The sequence below is a fragment of the Ursus arctos genome, unplaced genomic scaffold (genome assembly GCF_023065955.2).
Source record: "Ursus arctos isolate Adak ecotype North America unplaced genomic scaffold, UrsArc2.0 scaffold_11, whole genome shotgun sequence".
NCBI lineage: Eukaryota > Metazoa > Chordata > Mammalia > Carnivora > Ursidae > Ursus > Ursus arctos.
In genome coordinates this window covers 31827079-31842135 of record NW_026622775.1, presented here as the reverse complement: position 1 = coordinate 31842135, position 15057 = coordinate 31827079, and the positions used below count along the sequence as shown (strand labels likewise).

The 15057-nt window shown below is 40.1% G+C and overlaps 1 protein-coding gene across 9 annotated transcripts in view; it reads right to left on the bottom strand.

Moving 5' to 3' along the window:
* IL15 (interleukin 15) overlaps nt 1-15057 on the bottom strand; it is a 76441-nt gene that overhangs the window by 9711 nt on the left and 51673 nt on the right. For 6 of the 9 annotated variants that reach the window (XM_026499392.4, XM_048212115.2, XM_044384337.3 and 3 more), the window contains 3 exons: nt 4113-4211; nt 2934-3031; nt 1511-1595 (listed from right to left, as the gene is read on the bottom strand). In XM_026499392.4, the coding sequence (XP_026355177.2) occupies nt 1511-1595; nt 2934-3031; nt 4113-4124 (195 nt within the window). In that variant the 5' untranslated portion in view covers nt 4125-4211. Of the gene's footprint in view, nt 1-1510; nt 1596-2933; nt 3032-4112; nt 4212-5857; nt 9783-15057 lie in introns of those variants that run through there. The other 3 variants (XM_026499393.4, XM_057310092.1, XM_048212121.2) reach the window with 2 other exon arrangements.

Genomic DNA, 15057 nt, shown 5'->3' with positions numbered 1-15057 from the left:
GTCACGTTTGGAGGTTCCGAGTAGACACGATTTTTTGGGGGGGGGGCACTATTCCACAACCCATTACGATATGATATATTCTTTTCTCTTTTCAATTTCAACCTACTTATATCACTGTATTTGAAGTGAATTTCTTGTAGACAGCAAAACACTGGTTTGTGTTTTGTTATCAATTTGGTCAATCTCTGTCTTTTACTTGTATTCTCTTTCCCCTCTCCTTCTGAGATGCTAAGGCTAAGAATGCTGGATCTTGGGCACCCAGGTGGCTCAGTCAGTTAAAAGTCAGACTCTTGATTTTGGCTCAGGTCATGATCTCAGGGTCATGAGATCCAGCCCCGCATCAGGCTCCATGCTCAACAGAAAGTCTGCTTGTCCCTCTACCTCTGCTCCTCCCCCCCCCCTCGCCCTTCCTATCTCTAATAAATAAATTTAAAAAAAAATTTTTTTAAATGCTGGATCTTTTATTATACTGAAGATCCCCGAGGCTTGTTTTTTCAGTGTGTGTTCTATTATCCTATCTTCAAGTTCACCATCTTTCCTCTGTCATATTCATTCTGCTTGAGAATCTCTCCAGTTTGTTTTGTATTTCAGTTACTGTATTTTTCAGTTCTGTCATTTCCACTTGGTTCTTTTTCTATATTATATTTCTTTGCTGAGACTTTGTTTTATCCAGTTGTTTCAAGGGTACCTGTGATTGCTTGCTGGCACATTTTTACGACGGCTGCTTTAAAATCCTTGTCAAATAATTCCAACATCTAACCCATCTCCCTGTCAAAGTCTATTTCAGAGTCGTTTCTCAGTCACGTTGTGATGTGCTTGCTTCTTGGTCTAATGAGTGAGTGTCGGCTGTATTCTGGTATTGCAGCTTTATGTTAGAGACCCTGGTTCCACTTAAATCTTCTGCATCGGCACGCAGCCACCCTGTTTAGTTTAGGTTCAGACTTCTGTTTGTAAGCTGCGGTTCCAAATGACAGTATGGCTTTCAGAATCTTTGTGGTGCTAATTTGAATTGCTTGGTTCACCTGGTGCCACTGGGACTCCCACTGGCTCCTGCTGTGTCACCCCCTGCGGTAGAAGGCAATTCCCTGGCCCCCTGGCCGTAGTCCTCAGTGGGGCTCCTGCTCTCTTTCTCCTTGCAAGTTCTGCCAGTGGTCTCACCACCAGGGAGAGAGGCGGTTTCCTAGCCACAGGACAGAGCGCTCCTCCCTGGGTCAGGTCATGTTCCCTACAAGAGCCGCCAAGCTGCCCAGTTTCTTTGCTGGAGACGGGAGTCTCTGGACTGTGGTGACAGAGAGCTCTTCATACCAGTCCACTTATAAATTGAGTTTTAAAGATAATTAGGATCTGAAAATTGTAAGGAAAAGATTTCATTTAAGGCTTTGCCAGGCTCATGAATTTCTACAAAAATATTGTTTCAAGTGGGATTTCATTAAGACTGACAGCAGAACGTAGGGAGAGGCATACTCCATAGCAATCATACCAGACGGTTTATGGAAAAATGAGTACTCACTTGAATAATATTGTCAATTTTTTCCAAATCACGTATTACAAACTGCCAGTTTGCCTCTGTTTTAGGAAGACCTGCACTGATACAGCTGAAAGCAAAACCAAACAGCAAAACATTTTGAATGAGCATAATAATACTGACTTGATGAATATTACAGGCAAAAGAGCAATCAAGAATTTTTAAATTTTAATCCGTGAAAAGATAAGTGTTATCCTTGCTTTTGTACATTCAACAGACTTGTAGATGAATATAAACACCAAACATATAGTCTGACCCCCTGACACTTGAAGCTAACTTAAGGCCTGACCTACTGGGATTAGAGAAATACCTAATTTGGAAGGATAACTTATAAACTACCTGGTGTAATTTCCCAAATGGAATAAACATCACCTGATGTGTGGCAGTGCCCAGTAAATATTTTTGAATGAATTGCTAGTTTTCTTTCTTTATATGGCTTTTAAGTCCAATAGGTAAAATTCTTAAAATAAGCAATAATCATTTTCAGGTACAGACTTTGATAGTAAGTATTCTTTACCATAGCTTAAACACACCCCTTGGCACACCACTCGTACTGTGACTATGCCTGCAGCGGCTTTCTTCAGAAATATTACAGACTCGAGACCGATCTAGTCTGAATGATCATATATTTACTCATTTCCGTAAAACTGACATTTAACATCAGGACAAAAGACTCATACACTGACCAAGTGACTGTGGAAGGATTCCTCAAGCTTGAGGAAAAATAGTTGCTCCCTGATGGATATCGTATGGAAGCAAGAGGACCGACATTAATCTTCCCTGGGAGGAGAGGTACCTGCACCCATCTATGGATCCCCACGCCGTGAAGGCATCAGTAAGGAAAACGGAGCTGAGGGTCACACTACGTAACTACAGGCTGGGTGCTCTGGGCCAGCTGTGTGCAGTGAATTAGCTACATCTAAGAGAGAAGAAAAAAGTAATAAGCATGGGTATGTATCTGAATATCTATTAGGAGGAAAAACGAAAGCCCTAAATAAAGAAACATTTCCAACTGATGTAGGATAGCGTTCAGAGGATGGGAGATGTCAGTGCCAGGGACAGATAAAAATGCAACACAGACAAGCCCTAAATATCTATATTTTGTTGCTGTGAAATCATGTAAGCTATTAATAAGGAATGGACTTCCACGTTCACTTAAATACCAAGAGGTCTAATTCATCGGAAGGCTATAACACTCATTTGGAATATGCCCAAATGTAGAAATGTTCATTTGGGTGTTTACCAAACCTCCTCGGACTCCCCATCATCTGCCCTCTACTGTACCCCCAATACTTAGTTCCTAAGGATTTAAGCAAACCGAACATAAGCCAGTTTAACAGAGAAGATACTGAAGAACCATGGTCATGGCCATTAGCATGATGACCTTTCTGTTGCAAGAGAAACTTACCCCAAAATGAAGACATGAATGCCGGCCTCGGTTAGAAAATGACTGTTCAAAAGCAAACACAAGTAGCACTGGATGGAAGTACTTCTCAGATGTGGTTTCTGAAAAACAGAATCACAGGCAAAGTGGTCAAAGCTTTTCTAGTTAAAAAAATCATACTTAAAATAATGTTATCATATTTTTAGATTCTAAAAGGTAAGTTTATCACAATTTCAGAATGCTGATTATTATTATAATTATTAGAATTAATGAAGCTAGAATTTATCCTTCTTGCTTTCTCCCCACCTCCAGCTCTGTCTCCTCTGTGCAAAATTCTTTAATATGTATTTTTCCGGGTGCATTTCAGTAATGATAATTTTAAGAAAATTCACATATTTACTAATTTACACATATATACTCATATCACCACTTACTCTGTTTCTATTATCCTTATCCTCCCTCTCATCTTTTTTTTTTTTCCTTTTTAATAGTTCAGCAAATGTTTGTTTGATTGCCCTTAATTCTCTATGGCATGTTCATTTTTTATTTTTTTATTTGGGTGTGGTTGACAATAGTAGTTCAACACATTTTATATAGCACAGATGAATACCATGAGTTACTAATACAGGTGTACTAGTTATATATTAATTTCATGTAACTATCTGAAAATTAATTATATATTGATATCATTTGGAGGGAAAAAATGGATAAAAATAGACCCAACTAAAGATACTCTATGCCATCTTAACAAGTAATATATAATAATTTTTCTTGGTGATTTAGGAACATACTTACCATAGAATTTCTCAGTTTTGATACTTTCGCCTGCCTCTCTCATACTGTCAAAACCTTTACAGAAAGTACCCTACCCACTAAAAATCTGTGCTTCATGTAGTCTACACCGAAGAGATGAATAATACCCAGACATTGTCATCAAAGACTAGATGAAAATTCAAGAACAAAATAAGGTAAGATAAGTGAAATAATACATTTACAATGACATGAAGAGCACATCAGGGTGTTAGTAGAGTTAAAAGACCTACTTGTATTTACTCTCAAAATAAGAATAATCCATATGTGAACAGAGATCTGTGACATCTCAAGGTCTTTGGAGAAGAGTCATATAAGTTATTATGAAGTATCTGAGATTCAAGCGATCTTTTATGAAAAGTCCATCTACTATCTTTATCTAATTTTTCTTACCGAAATTCTCATTACTCAATGCCAGGGAAAATCCTTAAGTATTGAAGAAGAGCTGGCTACGGCAATGGGTTTCCAGCAGCTGTCCATCCAGAATGCTTCCTACAATACAATCCAGGGTAGGAATGATCCATTAAAAACACGAGTGGACTAGCGGGGGAAAGGAAAGGAGGAAATTAATATTCACTGAGCACTTATTTTTCATGGGCTATTAGTCACTCAATATATATATCACACTCCATCCTCACAAGGGTCTTACGGGGCAGGGTTAGCAGCACTTGGGTAAGCTGCCCTGGCCCCACAGCAAGTACACGACAGCCAGGATTTGAGACCAGGCCCGTCTGATGACCAAGCCTAAAGACTCTCCACTATAGTATATTCCTGAATTGGCAAATTCCAAAATTCCATTAGTAAACAGCAGAAGCAACCAAACACATGGCTTCATATAAACTACTGACCGTTCATGTAATTCACAACAGAACTAGCTACGTCCATAGACACTGAACAGCTGTCTTCAGTCTTTGAAATGGATCACTGTGTATTAAAACACTATTTGAGAATTTCATAAGTAACAAATCCTATTTTTTTCTAATTCAAGGCAATGCCGAATGTGAAGATCACACACTCCCAGTTTCAACTCCATTTATTAAAGCAAAAATTAAAACCAAGATACATAAAAGGTAAAGTTATTGGTGCCATCCTTTTAAAATAGTATGTGTTTACTGACCTCCCCAAAAAATCAAAATCTGCCATGGCCTTGGCATAAATATTCACTGCAATTAAGTTCTGTAAATGCAATTATTTTATTTTGCAGATGACTGCTTTATGATATATGATGGATAAATCTTTAAAAGAAAAAAAAACTAGCATTTATCTAAGCATTAAACAAGACACTATGAGAGTATATTCAACAGGAATGCCTTTTTTTAGCAACACTATATGAAATCGAATCCTATTACATACGATCTGACTCATGCACACGATTTAAATTACAGCAAACCCTCATTACTCTCATCTTAGAATCATCCTGTCTATATTATCGCAGGGCCTCAAATTTTTACAAAACTTCACAATTTCCTTATCATAATTAGCCAAAGCCTCTTAAATTCCCTACATCCTTTTGAGTTGTACCCCAAACTCCACATTGTTCAAACAGAAGTACTTACTGACTTGAGCCCGAGCCATACTACGGGTGCTGTGGGCGTCAGTAAGGCCGTCAGGGAGCTACTTGCATCAGCAGCAAGGACTGCGCAGCGAGTCTCCGCACACGCAGCGGGTTGCTGCTCACCGCCCTGCCCACCCACCCCCGCGGGCGCCCGGCAGGGACGACTAGCGCCGTGCCCAGAAGGCCCCTGCCAAGCACAGAGGAATGCAGCAGGAGCCCGCCTCGGAAGCTGCAGGCAAAGCGAGGATCCCGAAGGCCAGGGTAGCCGAAAAAGGGAACTTTTACAGCTTTGCCACTGACAGAAGAACTGATGCGATTTCCTGGGCCAACAGCAAAGAATCCGATTTTTATAGCAGCTTTGGAAGCATTCAACCTGCCACTTACTAGTTTTGTGGACCAGTAATTGACTAGAAATGTGTGTAGGTGGGCGCGCGTGCACGTGTGTGGGGGTCAAAACTCAGCGTGGGTCAAAGAAACCTGAAAAGGGAAAATATTCTTGTCTCTTTAGCCGGAACTCAAGGTTAACAATTCATATAATTAATTAGCATTAATAATGAGAACATTATAAATAAGTATTGTTTACCTGGTGCTTTCAGGTTTCCAAAGTACTTCCTATAATGACCCCATTCAATCCTGGCACTTTCTTCCTGTGGAAGATTTACTCTTATTTTACAGCGAAGAAATGGAGGTTCTGAGAGGTTAAGTGACTTGCTTCAGGTAAATGTCTCATGTGTGGCCATGAAAATTGACCTCACCATCCAAGGGGGGCAGAGGGAAGAGAGCTACCAGAAACTGACACGTGCAGGCCCCTTCCTCCAGGAAGTAGCTGACCCATCCCTTGCAAATAAGAAAAAGCCACTGCTCTACTGACGCTTTAAAAACGGTCTTTCAAAGTCCTTGCATGAAACAGAACTCAAGCTCTTTCACATCCATTAGCTCATTTGATTTTCACAAAATACCTGTTAGAGAGAAGTGGCTGAAACCAGGTTAATTACTTTCTGAGAAGGCAAATCTAGGGATGAAATAAATTATCTATTTCCTTTTAGGTCATATTTTTGGAGACCCAGGGAAGCAGGGTTTAATCCTGGCATACTAATTGTGTGTGGTCATGAAATGCGCTGGCCATCAGCACCTCTGGTTTGTCCTTCGTTCATCTGCGGGCCTGGATCCAGGCACAAAAAAGACTGAATCCCAGCCTTATGCTCAAGTTGCTGACAAAGTTTAAGCAGGGATATCCCCCCCCCCCCCGATCTTGTGATTGGGTGTCACTGCAGGATGGCTGTTGACCTTATGGCAACACCCCTACGCTAGCAGGATGTCGCCGCCCAGGGGTAAGACATCGGGAGGAGTTGACAAATCAACACAGCTGGGCAGCTCTAAGAGCTCTAATTCTGGAGTGACTTGTGAAAATAATTGTACACATCTTGCATTCCAAACCAATACTGTAGTCCTTCCTGGCGAGGAAATATAATCTAGCACAGGGCTGTTTTGTGTTGTTTTATTCTGTTTAATTATTTACTCGCCTAGTCACACGTTTAGAGTAAATTTTAAAAGGTCTAGCAGGGAAAAAGAGTTATAAGTGTTGTTCAGTTTGGTAAACACATTCATCTATTCACACACACAAAAACGAAAAATGAAGGCAACCCAATGTCGCATGCTTATGTGACTATAAAGAATGGAGGACAGCAGGCCCCTGGGTGGCTCAATCGGTTAAGCGTCTGCCTTCAGCTCAGGTCATGATCCCAGGGTCCTGGAATGGAGCCCCACATCAGGTTCCCTGCTCAGAGGGGAGTCTGCTTCTCCCTCTGTCTCTTTTCCTACCCCTGTTTGTGATTTCTCTCTCTCAAATAAATAAATAAATAAGATATTTTTAAAAAAGAATGGAAGACAGCATTGCTGCCCTATACTCATTTAGCAAATATTTATTGAGTATTTACTATGCGCTAGGTATTTCTCTATGACCTTGGGATACACATCAATGAATGAAGAGGACAAACCACCTTGATTTGAGAGGGAAAGACAGACCATTTATAATATACATAAACTGGTTAATTTAATGTTTTATTAGAGAGAGATAAATGATAGAAGAGAAAGAAAATATAGAATAAGGCATTAAGGATGCAGTTGCGATCTGGAGTAGGTCGAGTTCAGTGAGAACAAAATCAGATCAAAGATGGACAGACAGCAAGGGAATGCGCCCCAAGGGTACCTGAGTAAAGAGCATTTGAAGCGGAGGGAAGAGCAGGAGCAAAGGCACAAAGGCAGCGGCAAGCCTGTGAGTCTGAGGTTCGGAAAAGAGGCCGAGGGAGCGAGCACGAGAAAGTAGTGGGAGACGAGATCAGAAAGGTAGACAGGGAGGCTTGGGTCAGACTGGGTCCTTTAGGCCACTGGAAACATCTAAAATGAGAAATCACTGCAGCACTTCGTCGAAGCAGGTAACTGATACCGTCTGAACGACCTTGTTAAGAATCTGTCTCGGCTCCTGTGTTAAGGACAGGCTGGGCAGGGCGGGGCCAGGAGGGCAAGGCTGGAAGCAGGGGTCCTGTGACTACAGCCAAGCAGGTGACACACGGCGGTGCCGGCCATGTGGGGGATGGCAGTGGAGACGGGAACACGCGGTTGGAGTCTGGAAACACTGTTATGACAGAACCAACAGGATTTCCTGACAGACCGGATGTGGGGCATCTGAGAAAGAAATGCCCCCAAGTCTTTTGCCCTGAGCACCTGAGAAATGGCACGGCCATCAGCTGAAACAAGACAGGCTGTGGGCGGAACAGATACTTTGAAGGGAGGGGGCAGATCAGGAGTTTTGATCTGGGCGTGTGGAGTCTGAGACGTCTAGTACATATCCACATGGAAATGTCAAATAGGCAGATAGACGCAAGAATCTTGAGTTCAGGAAAGTGGTTTGAGCCTGAAATCCACATGGGATTCAGGACACTGGTTGAGATCACCCACAAAAAGGTGGAAAAAAGGACCAAACCTGAGCCAAGGTATTTCAATATTAACTAGTCAGAGAGACAAAAAAGGACCAGCAAAGAAAAACTCAAAGGAAAGACCAGTGAAAAGGGGAAAAATGAAGAGAGTGTGATGGTCTAGAAATCAATGAAAATTATATCCAGGAAAAGAAATGATGATCACGTCAAAGGTGCTGACAGGTGGAAGAAGACACAGATTGAGCCCTGAAGTGGGCTTAGTAACATGGGGGTGTGGGGTGACTCTCACAAGAGCATTTTCAAGGGAGAGATGGAGACAGAAGACTGCCCAAAATGGATTGAGGAAAAAAACGGGAGGAAAGAATTTAAAAATGTTCACGCAGGCAAGATTTTGCAGAATACTGCTCCAAAAGGGAGAAGGAGAGTGGTACTAGCAGGTGGGGGGGACAACAGCATGTCTGGTGCCGAGCAGGTCTGTACCTCTGAGGATGTTAGAGGGAGAAAGGACCATTGCCCGCTGATGTTCTTGAATAGGCAAGGGAGGAGAATGGCATTTCATGCACGACTGGGCTGGTGGCTGGGTCACCCACGGTCATGGGAGGAAGGCTGAGGGTCAGGGAAGATGCAGTGTCTGGGGGGTACGGAGCCGTGGTGGTGTATGTCCTCGACTGTTGCTTCTATTTTCTCAGTGAATTAGGACAAAAAGTCATCGACAAAGAGTGAGGACAGGGAGGGAGTGTTAGGGGGTTGAGGACAGAGGAAAATATATGAAATAGCCATTGAGGTACGTCGGAGAAGGACAAATGTAAGTACAGTGTGAGAGCCATGCCCATCGGAAGGCCGGGGTCGCGAATGGTCAGAAAGGAAGATTCGTCGGCACGTGTGCGCTTTCTCCAGCCGCATGAAACTGCGAGGAAGAGGCAGGCCCGGCACAGGTGGAGAACCGTATTTAACTGGGGTTGTGTATGCCGGCACGCACAAGCGAGAGAGAGGCAAGGGACTTCGGAGTCTATGTAAGGGGGCACGATGGAGAGACGTCCAGGAAATCTGATTTTCTGTGTTTATTACAAAACTTCACGGAGGAAATGTTCCTCGAATCATATCATAAAGAACGCATAGATGTTAGATGTTAAGAGAGAGACAACACTCTAGGTGGAGGAAAGAGCCCGAGCAAGGACATACGAAACAAGTGCAGTGTGCACTCAGATGAAAGTGTGTCATTGGCTAACGGTGTGAAAGCAGGGGTGGGTAGGAGTGGACAACACCGTCGTGGGTGTATGAAGCACGGACTGGCAAACAGTCTCTACAGGGCCCGAGAGTAAGAATTGGCAGCCTCCGTCTTGTGTTCTCAGCCACAGCTACTCAACCCTGAACAGTCGTAGACAACGCATCAGCGAATGCATTCGCAACAGACAGTTGGTGAATTTGACCCACGGGCTAGGACTCCTGGGGATCTCTTAATTAGTCCCAACTGGAATATAGTTGAGAAAGTGATACGTTTAAATGTCTCAAACTGTCCTATTAGTAAGGGTACTGGCATTTTTTTCAGTAATCGCTTTTAAGCTGTTTTCAATTGACAGTAATATTATGAAATTTTCAAATACAAAATTGCATTAAACACAATCTGTGTTCAGTATTAAAACAAAAAAACAAAAAACGAAAAACAACCAAACAAAAAACCCAATATGGACTATGTATGTTACCTCATACTATGTATGTATGTTACCATGGGTACTACTTTGATTTAAAAAAAATTAATTCACATAAGATCTGAAGTTGGTATTTAATTCTCTCATAAGGCCACACATGTTAACAGGGCCTATAAATCTCACAATTTATCAAAGCAACAAAAAAAATGATTAAGTAAGATGTTTCTTCTTTTGAAAATACTTTTATAAGGCTTACAAAGTACTTATTTTATATATATATATATATATATTAATAAAACCAATGTTTAAGTTTGGGAGAACAGTAAAGACAAACTGCTTAATTATATTGAAATGCTCCTAGACAAATCATAACCATTTAAATGTCTATGCTACCAAGGGGGCGCCTGGGTGGCTCAGTCCGTTAAGAATCCAACTCTTGACTTCAGCTCAGGTCGTGATCTCAGGGTGGGGAGATCAAGCCCCACATTTGGCTCCATGCTGGGCATGGAGCCCGCGTAAGATTCTCTCTCTCTCTCCTCCTGCCTCTCTCTCTGCTCACGTGCACATCTATGCGCACCCCCTCTCTCTAAAATAAATAAATCTTTTTAAAAAATGTTTATACTACCAAAGACAAAGGCAGTGATAAAATTTGAACACTTAGTTATGATGACTGTTCAAAAAGCATTAATTAAATAGCTGGTATTATAAAAAATGAATATAGAAACACTTCAGGAAGTTTATCATCTAAGAAACTCAATGATGCATACATGTACCTGGAGGGCATATGTGCTCTGGCCACAGTTCCATGTAGTAATACGTGCATGTGCTTTTTTTAATCATTTGGTGCAAAGGTTCTTGAAAAATGTGCTCTGTAAGTGTTTTTGAAAAATGCTAGCTAGTATAATTCTCTAGGGCAGATACAATGGACAGCTAGCCCAGAATAGCACAGCTCTAATATTTCACCTACTGTCTAGGAATAGTTAATGAGATCTGTTCTTCTAGCCCACTTTCCAAAAGTACTGTACTCAGAACACTTAGGAAAGATGAAGAAAATTTCCCAAACCAGAGCACAAAAGGACAAAAAGTTGGAAATTATGAGATAGATCTAGAAATTCCAATATAGGATTGAAACAGAACTCCAGAAAGAGCAAAGAGAATGAAGAGGAGGAAATAATTACAAAGTGATTTTTAAGAATTCTATAGAGTTGGAAAAAGACACTAGCTTTCACATTGAAGGGGCATAAAAAGTACAGATGAAAAACATGGTATTTTTTAACTTAAATTCTCTAATTCCATGATAAAGTAAACCATGCTAATTCATGGAGTAAAACCAGGTTACTTAAAAACAAGAATCAGAATGAATCTGATCATGGTACTTAAAAGACAATAGAGGTAATGTTCAAAGTTTAAGGGAAAATTAATTTGAACCTAGAAAGATTTTAGTATTCAAGAAAGAGGGCAAAAAATAATTCTTTCATACCAGACTTTCAAAAATATAAGATCCACAGAATGTGAAATAATAGTATGAAAATGAATTTTGGAAAAGTAAAAATGTCAAAAAAATAGAAAAAGATGTGGGATATAAAAATATGAAGCATATAACAAATAACATTTATATTTGGGTCTAAATAAAGGCACTGTTCTTCTAAAGTACAAAGTATTTACCTGCTTCATTCATTGATTTATTTTGCAAAAACGTAAGACCTTGTGATTAGAAACCCTGTTTGTCTTGTCCATTACTGTACCTCCAACACATAAAGCATACTAGCTTAATATAATAACCACATATTCCATGTTTGTTGGACTTGGTTTTTCATTTGTTTGTCATTAGTGTTCTCCTTCTTGCAACCATCAACCTCTTAGCTACACTTGCTTCCCCATCCAGCAGGTGTCGCAGTGAGTCACTGTAAAACTACCCTAACTAGCACCCTAAGTTCTTTCTGCATTTTATCATTCGGCTACTTTAATTTTGCTAAATTCAAATTACAAGTTACAAAGTACTGCTGGAAAAAATTTGCCATTATAACTTCTTGAGACATAACTGCCAATGGACCTTCTTTACATCTTGCTAATAATTTCTTGCTCTCTGACATTCTCCACACTTTTAAAATCAGCTTATTGAGGAATAATTTCAGCATTAATAAATTATACCCATTTTAAGCATACGGCATGGGTATTTACACAACTCAAACTGGCAATGCTACATATCACTGCTTTTTTTTTTTAAGAACCAGCTGCTTTGCTTACCATGGACCATAGCCTTACTCATTTTTGTATTTAAATTTCTCAAAAATGTTCTAAAATCTTTAATAACTCCTTGTTTTCCTATTAGTTTTTCCTTTATTCAATTTATCACTAAATTGTTAGGTGCGTGAAGTTTTGTCATTATCTTATCTTTCCGTAGACTGTAACTTTACCCATGTGCATTATCCTTTGTATTGCTTAGTACTTGTCACTTGAAATCTGATTTTCCTGGAATTATCATTACTATACTCATATTTGCTTAGCATATCATTTTCTGTTCTTTCATTTTGACGCTTTCTGTACCATTTTATTTACATTTGTTATACATAGCCTATTTTAAAATTTGTCTGCCTTTCTGCCTCTCTACTTTTTAAACTCAATCTAAGTGTCTTTTCTTTTAGTAACCAGATAGTTTTTATCACATCTTTGCATGTGCACAGGGACTTGTTTGTATGTTTAGGCTTACCATGCCACTTTAGTTTGTATTTTTTACTGTGCTTCCTTTACCGAATTTTTTTCCTTTTCTGCCTCCACTGCCTTCTGTTAGATTGCTCAAGTTTTCTTAATTTTCTTTGCCTTATTTTCCTTTTTTTTTTTTCTGGTTTGGAAATTATAATAATGCTATATTTCGTTTTTTTTTTTCTGTAGTAAACTTTTATGTTGATTTTTTTGCAATCAATCATCATGAGCATGTTTCACATTTCAAGGCACCAGTGGTTTAAGAACTTCACTAAATGCCTGAAAGGCTTTCACAAGCCAATTAGAGCTCTCCAGCATACCACTGCCTATGGTAAATTTAAAAAACACAATGAATAATGTTTTATGTAGTATGTATTTATATTAAATAGATATAGATAGATGAAAACATTCTGCCCTACACAGCAGCACATAGAACAATCATAAAAGTTGTCTATGACCTAGATCTAAAATGTCTATGTGCCAGACCTAAAATAAGTCTCAAAAATTATAAAAATCTGAAATAATACCTGCCACGTTATGTGATCACAAATCAGTAATGTTGGATTACTGAAAAGAATCATATTGAGCTACAATAATGTTAAAAATTTTGGATTAAAATCATAATAAAAGGAGAAAAATTGTAAAATCTGCAGTAAAACGATACTTTTAAATACTAGTATAAAAGACAAAATTAATATGAAAATTACACTTCATTAAAAAAAACTGGGGGCACCAAAATCTGATATCAATACTGTGTAATGATATCCCCCAAAAGAAAAATCATATGGGAATCTCTTGTGAACACCGATATGCAGTCACAGCTATCCGGGTTCAAAGCCTGCTCTCTCACTATCTTAAAACATGTCTATACCTTAGTCATTTTTAAAGTCAGTAAAATGGAGATGAGCACAGAACATACCTCCTATGATTACTGTGAAGATTAAGTGCAATTTTACATGGAAAGCACTTTAGACCTTGCACAAGATGGGAACGATTCATAATACCATCTACTAATACTACCTTGGCAACTCATCAGGAACCTCTGAGAAAATATGGCGGCACCATTATTATCAGCCTCAAATTACAAATAGAGAAAGTAAAACTCAGAAGGTAAGTAATTTGCCCAACATCACACATGCTGACAAGGAACACATCTTAGTTCAGTCTTGGTTCCTTCATTCATGTACACATTTATCAAATATTTTCTGAGTCCCTACTATGTGTCAGTAACTCTTCTTCTAAGGACACAGCTCTGAAAAAAAAAAAGGTGAAAATGAGTAATTCTGAAGTACCACGGACAGTGTCCTCAGTCACCACAGAGAAGAGCAAATACAGCATGTGTGAAATTTTGCGTAGGATGGCAAGAAAGACCTCACAAAAGGTGACATGATATTGAAGTAGAGCCCTAGAGTCTGCAAACAGTATCTGAGGAAATAGCTTTCCAGGCAGAGGCAACAAGAAATACAAAGACCAAAAAAAGAGAAAGAAATACAAAGACGCCTTGGAAGAAGCGTGCTCGAAGAGCAAGGAGGCTCATTCAGACAGATATCCAGGAGGTAAGGGGACAGGGTCAAGTAAGGGAGGGTGGCGGGGAAGTATGTCATCAGGTAAGGACTCGGGTTTAACTGGAAAACTTGTCTGAAGCATGTTGAGCACAGGGAAAATGGGAATTGGCTTAGACTTTAAAAGCCACACACTGGCTGCCATATTGAGGAAGACTGTGGGCACAGGGAGACAAGCCGGGGGGTTGCTACAGTAACCCAGGGTACTAGTAACAGAGATGGAGAGAGGTGTATATCCCAACAAACCGACGAACAGAGCGAAGGATGACTCTGAAGGTTTTGGCCTGAAATGGGAAGAGCAGGGTTGCCGTTGATTGAAACAGAAAGGAAGAGGTCTGAGAAAACAGTCAGGAGCTCGGTTTCGAAAAGATTAAGTTTCATGATTATTAAACATTCAATTTTGTCAAGATGTTGGGAGGAGAGTTGGATTTCAACACAGAGATCCCAGAAAGAATTATGGGAATATTGATAATATACTGAATAAGCAACAGATCAGTGAAGGCGAAGGGAACCAGAGGCCTATTGGGCTTCACTCTTCAGTCCTGTACAACATTTACTGGGTATCCCCTGTGTGCGCGGCACTAAGGGTTACAAAGGGGAATAACCATAGCCCCCGTTCTTCAGGAAATTATAGAAACACACGCACACTTTCATTAGAATATTATAAATACTAAGAGGTTGAGAGAAAACATCCTCGAGGATACGACTAAAATAGATTACCTGAGAGGATGAATAAAATTAGCCAATCCAGGGAAGGAGAAAAGGACTTTCCAGGCACAGGGAAGATGATGGGCAAAGGCAGAGGCACAGAACAATAGGAAGGGAAACTCCAGCATGCAACTTTCCCAGCACAAGTCAGAAAGAGAAAGGGAGTGGTAGTGGTAGCGTGAAGGATGACCAGGATGAGTCCTGGGGAGCCCTGTCTGACGGGAG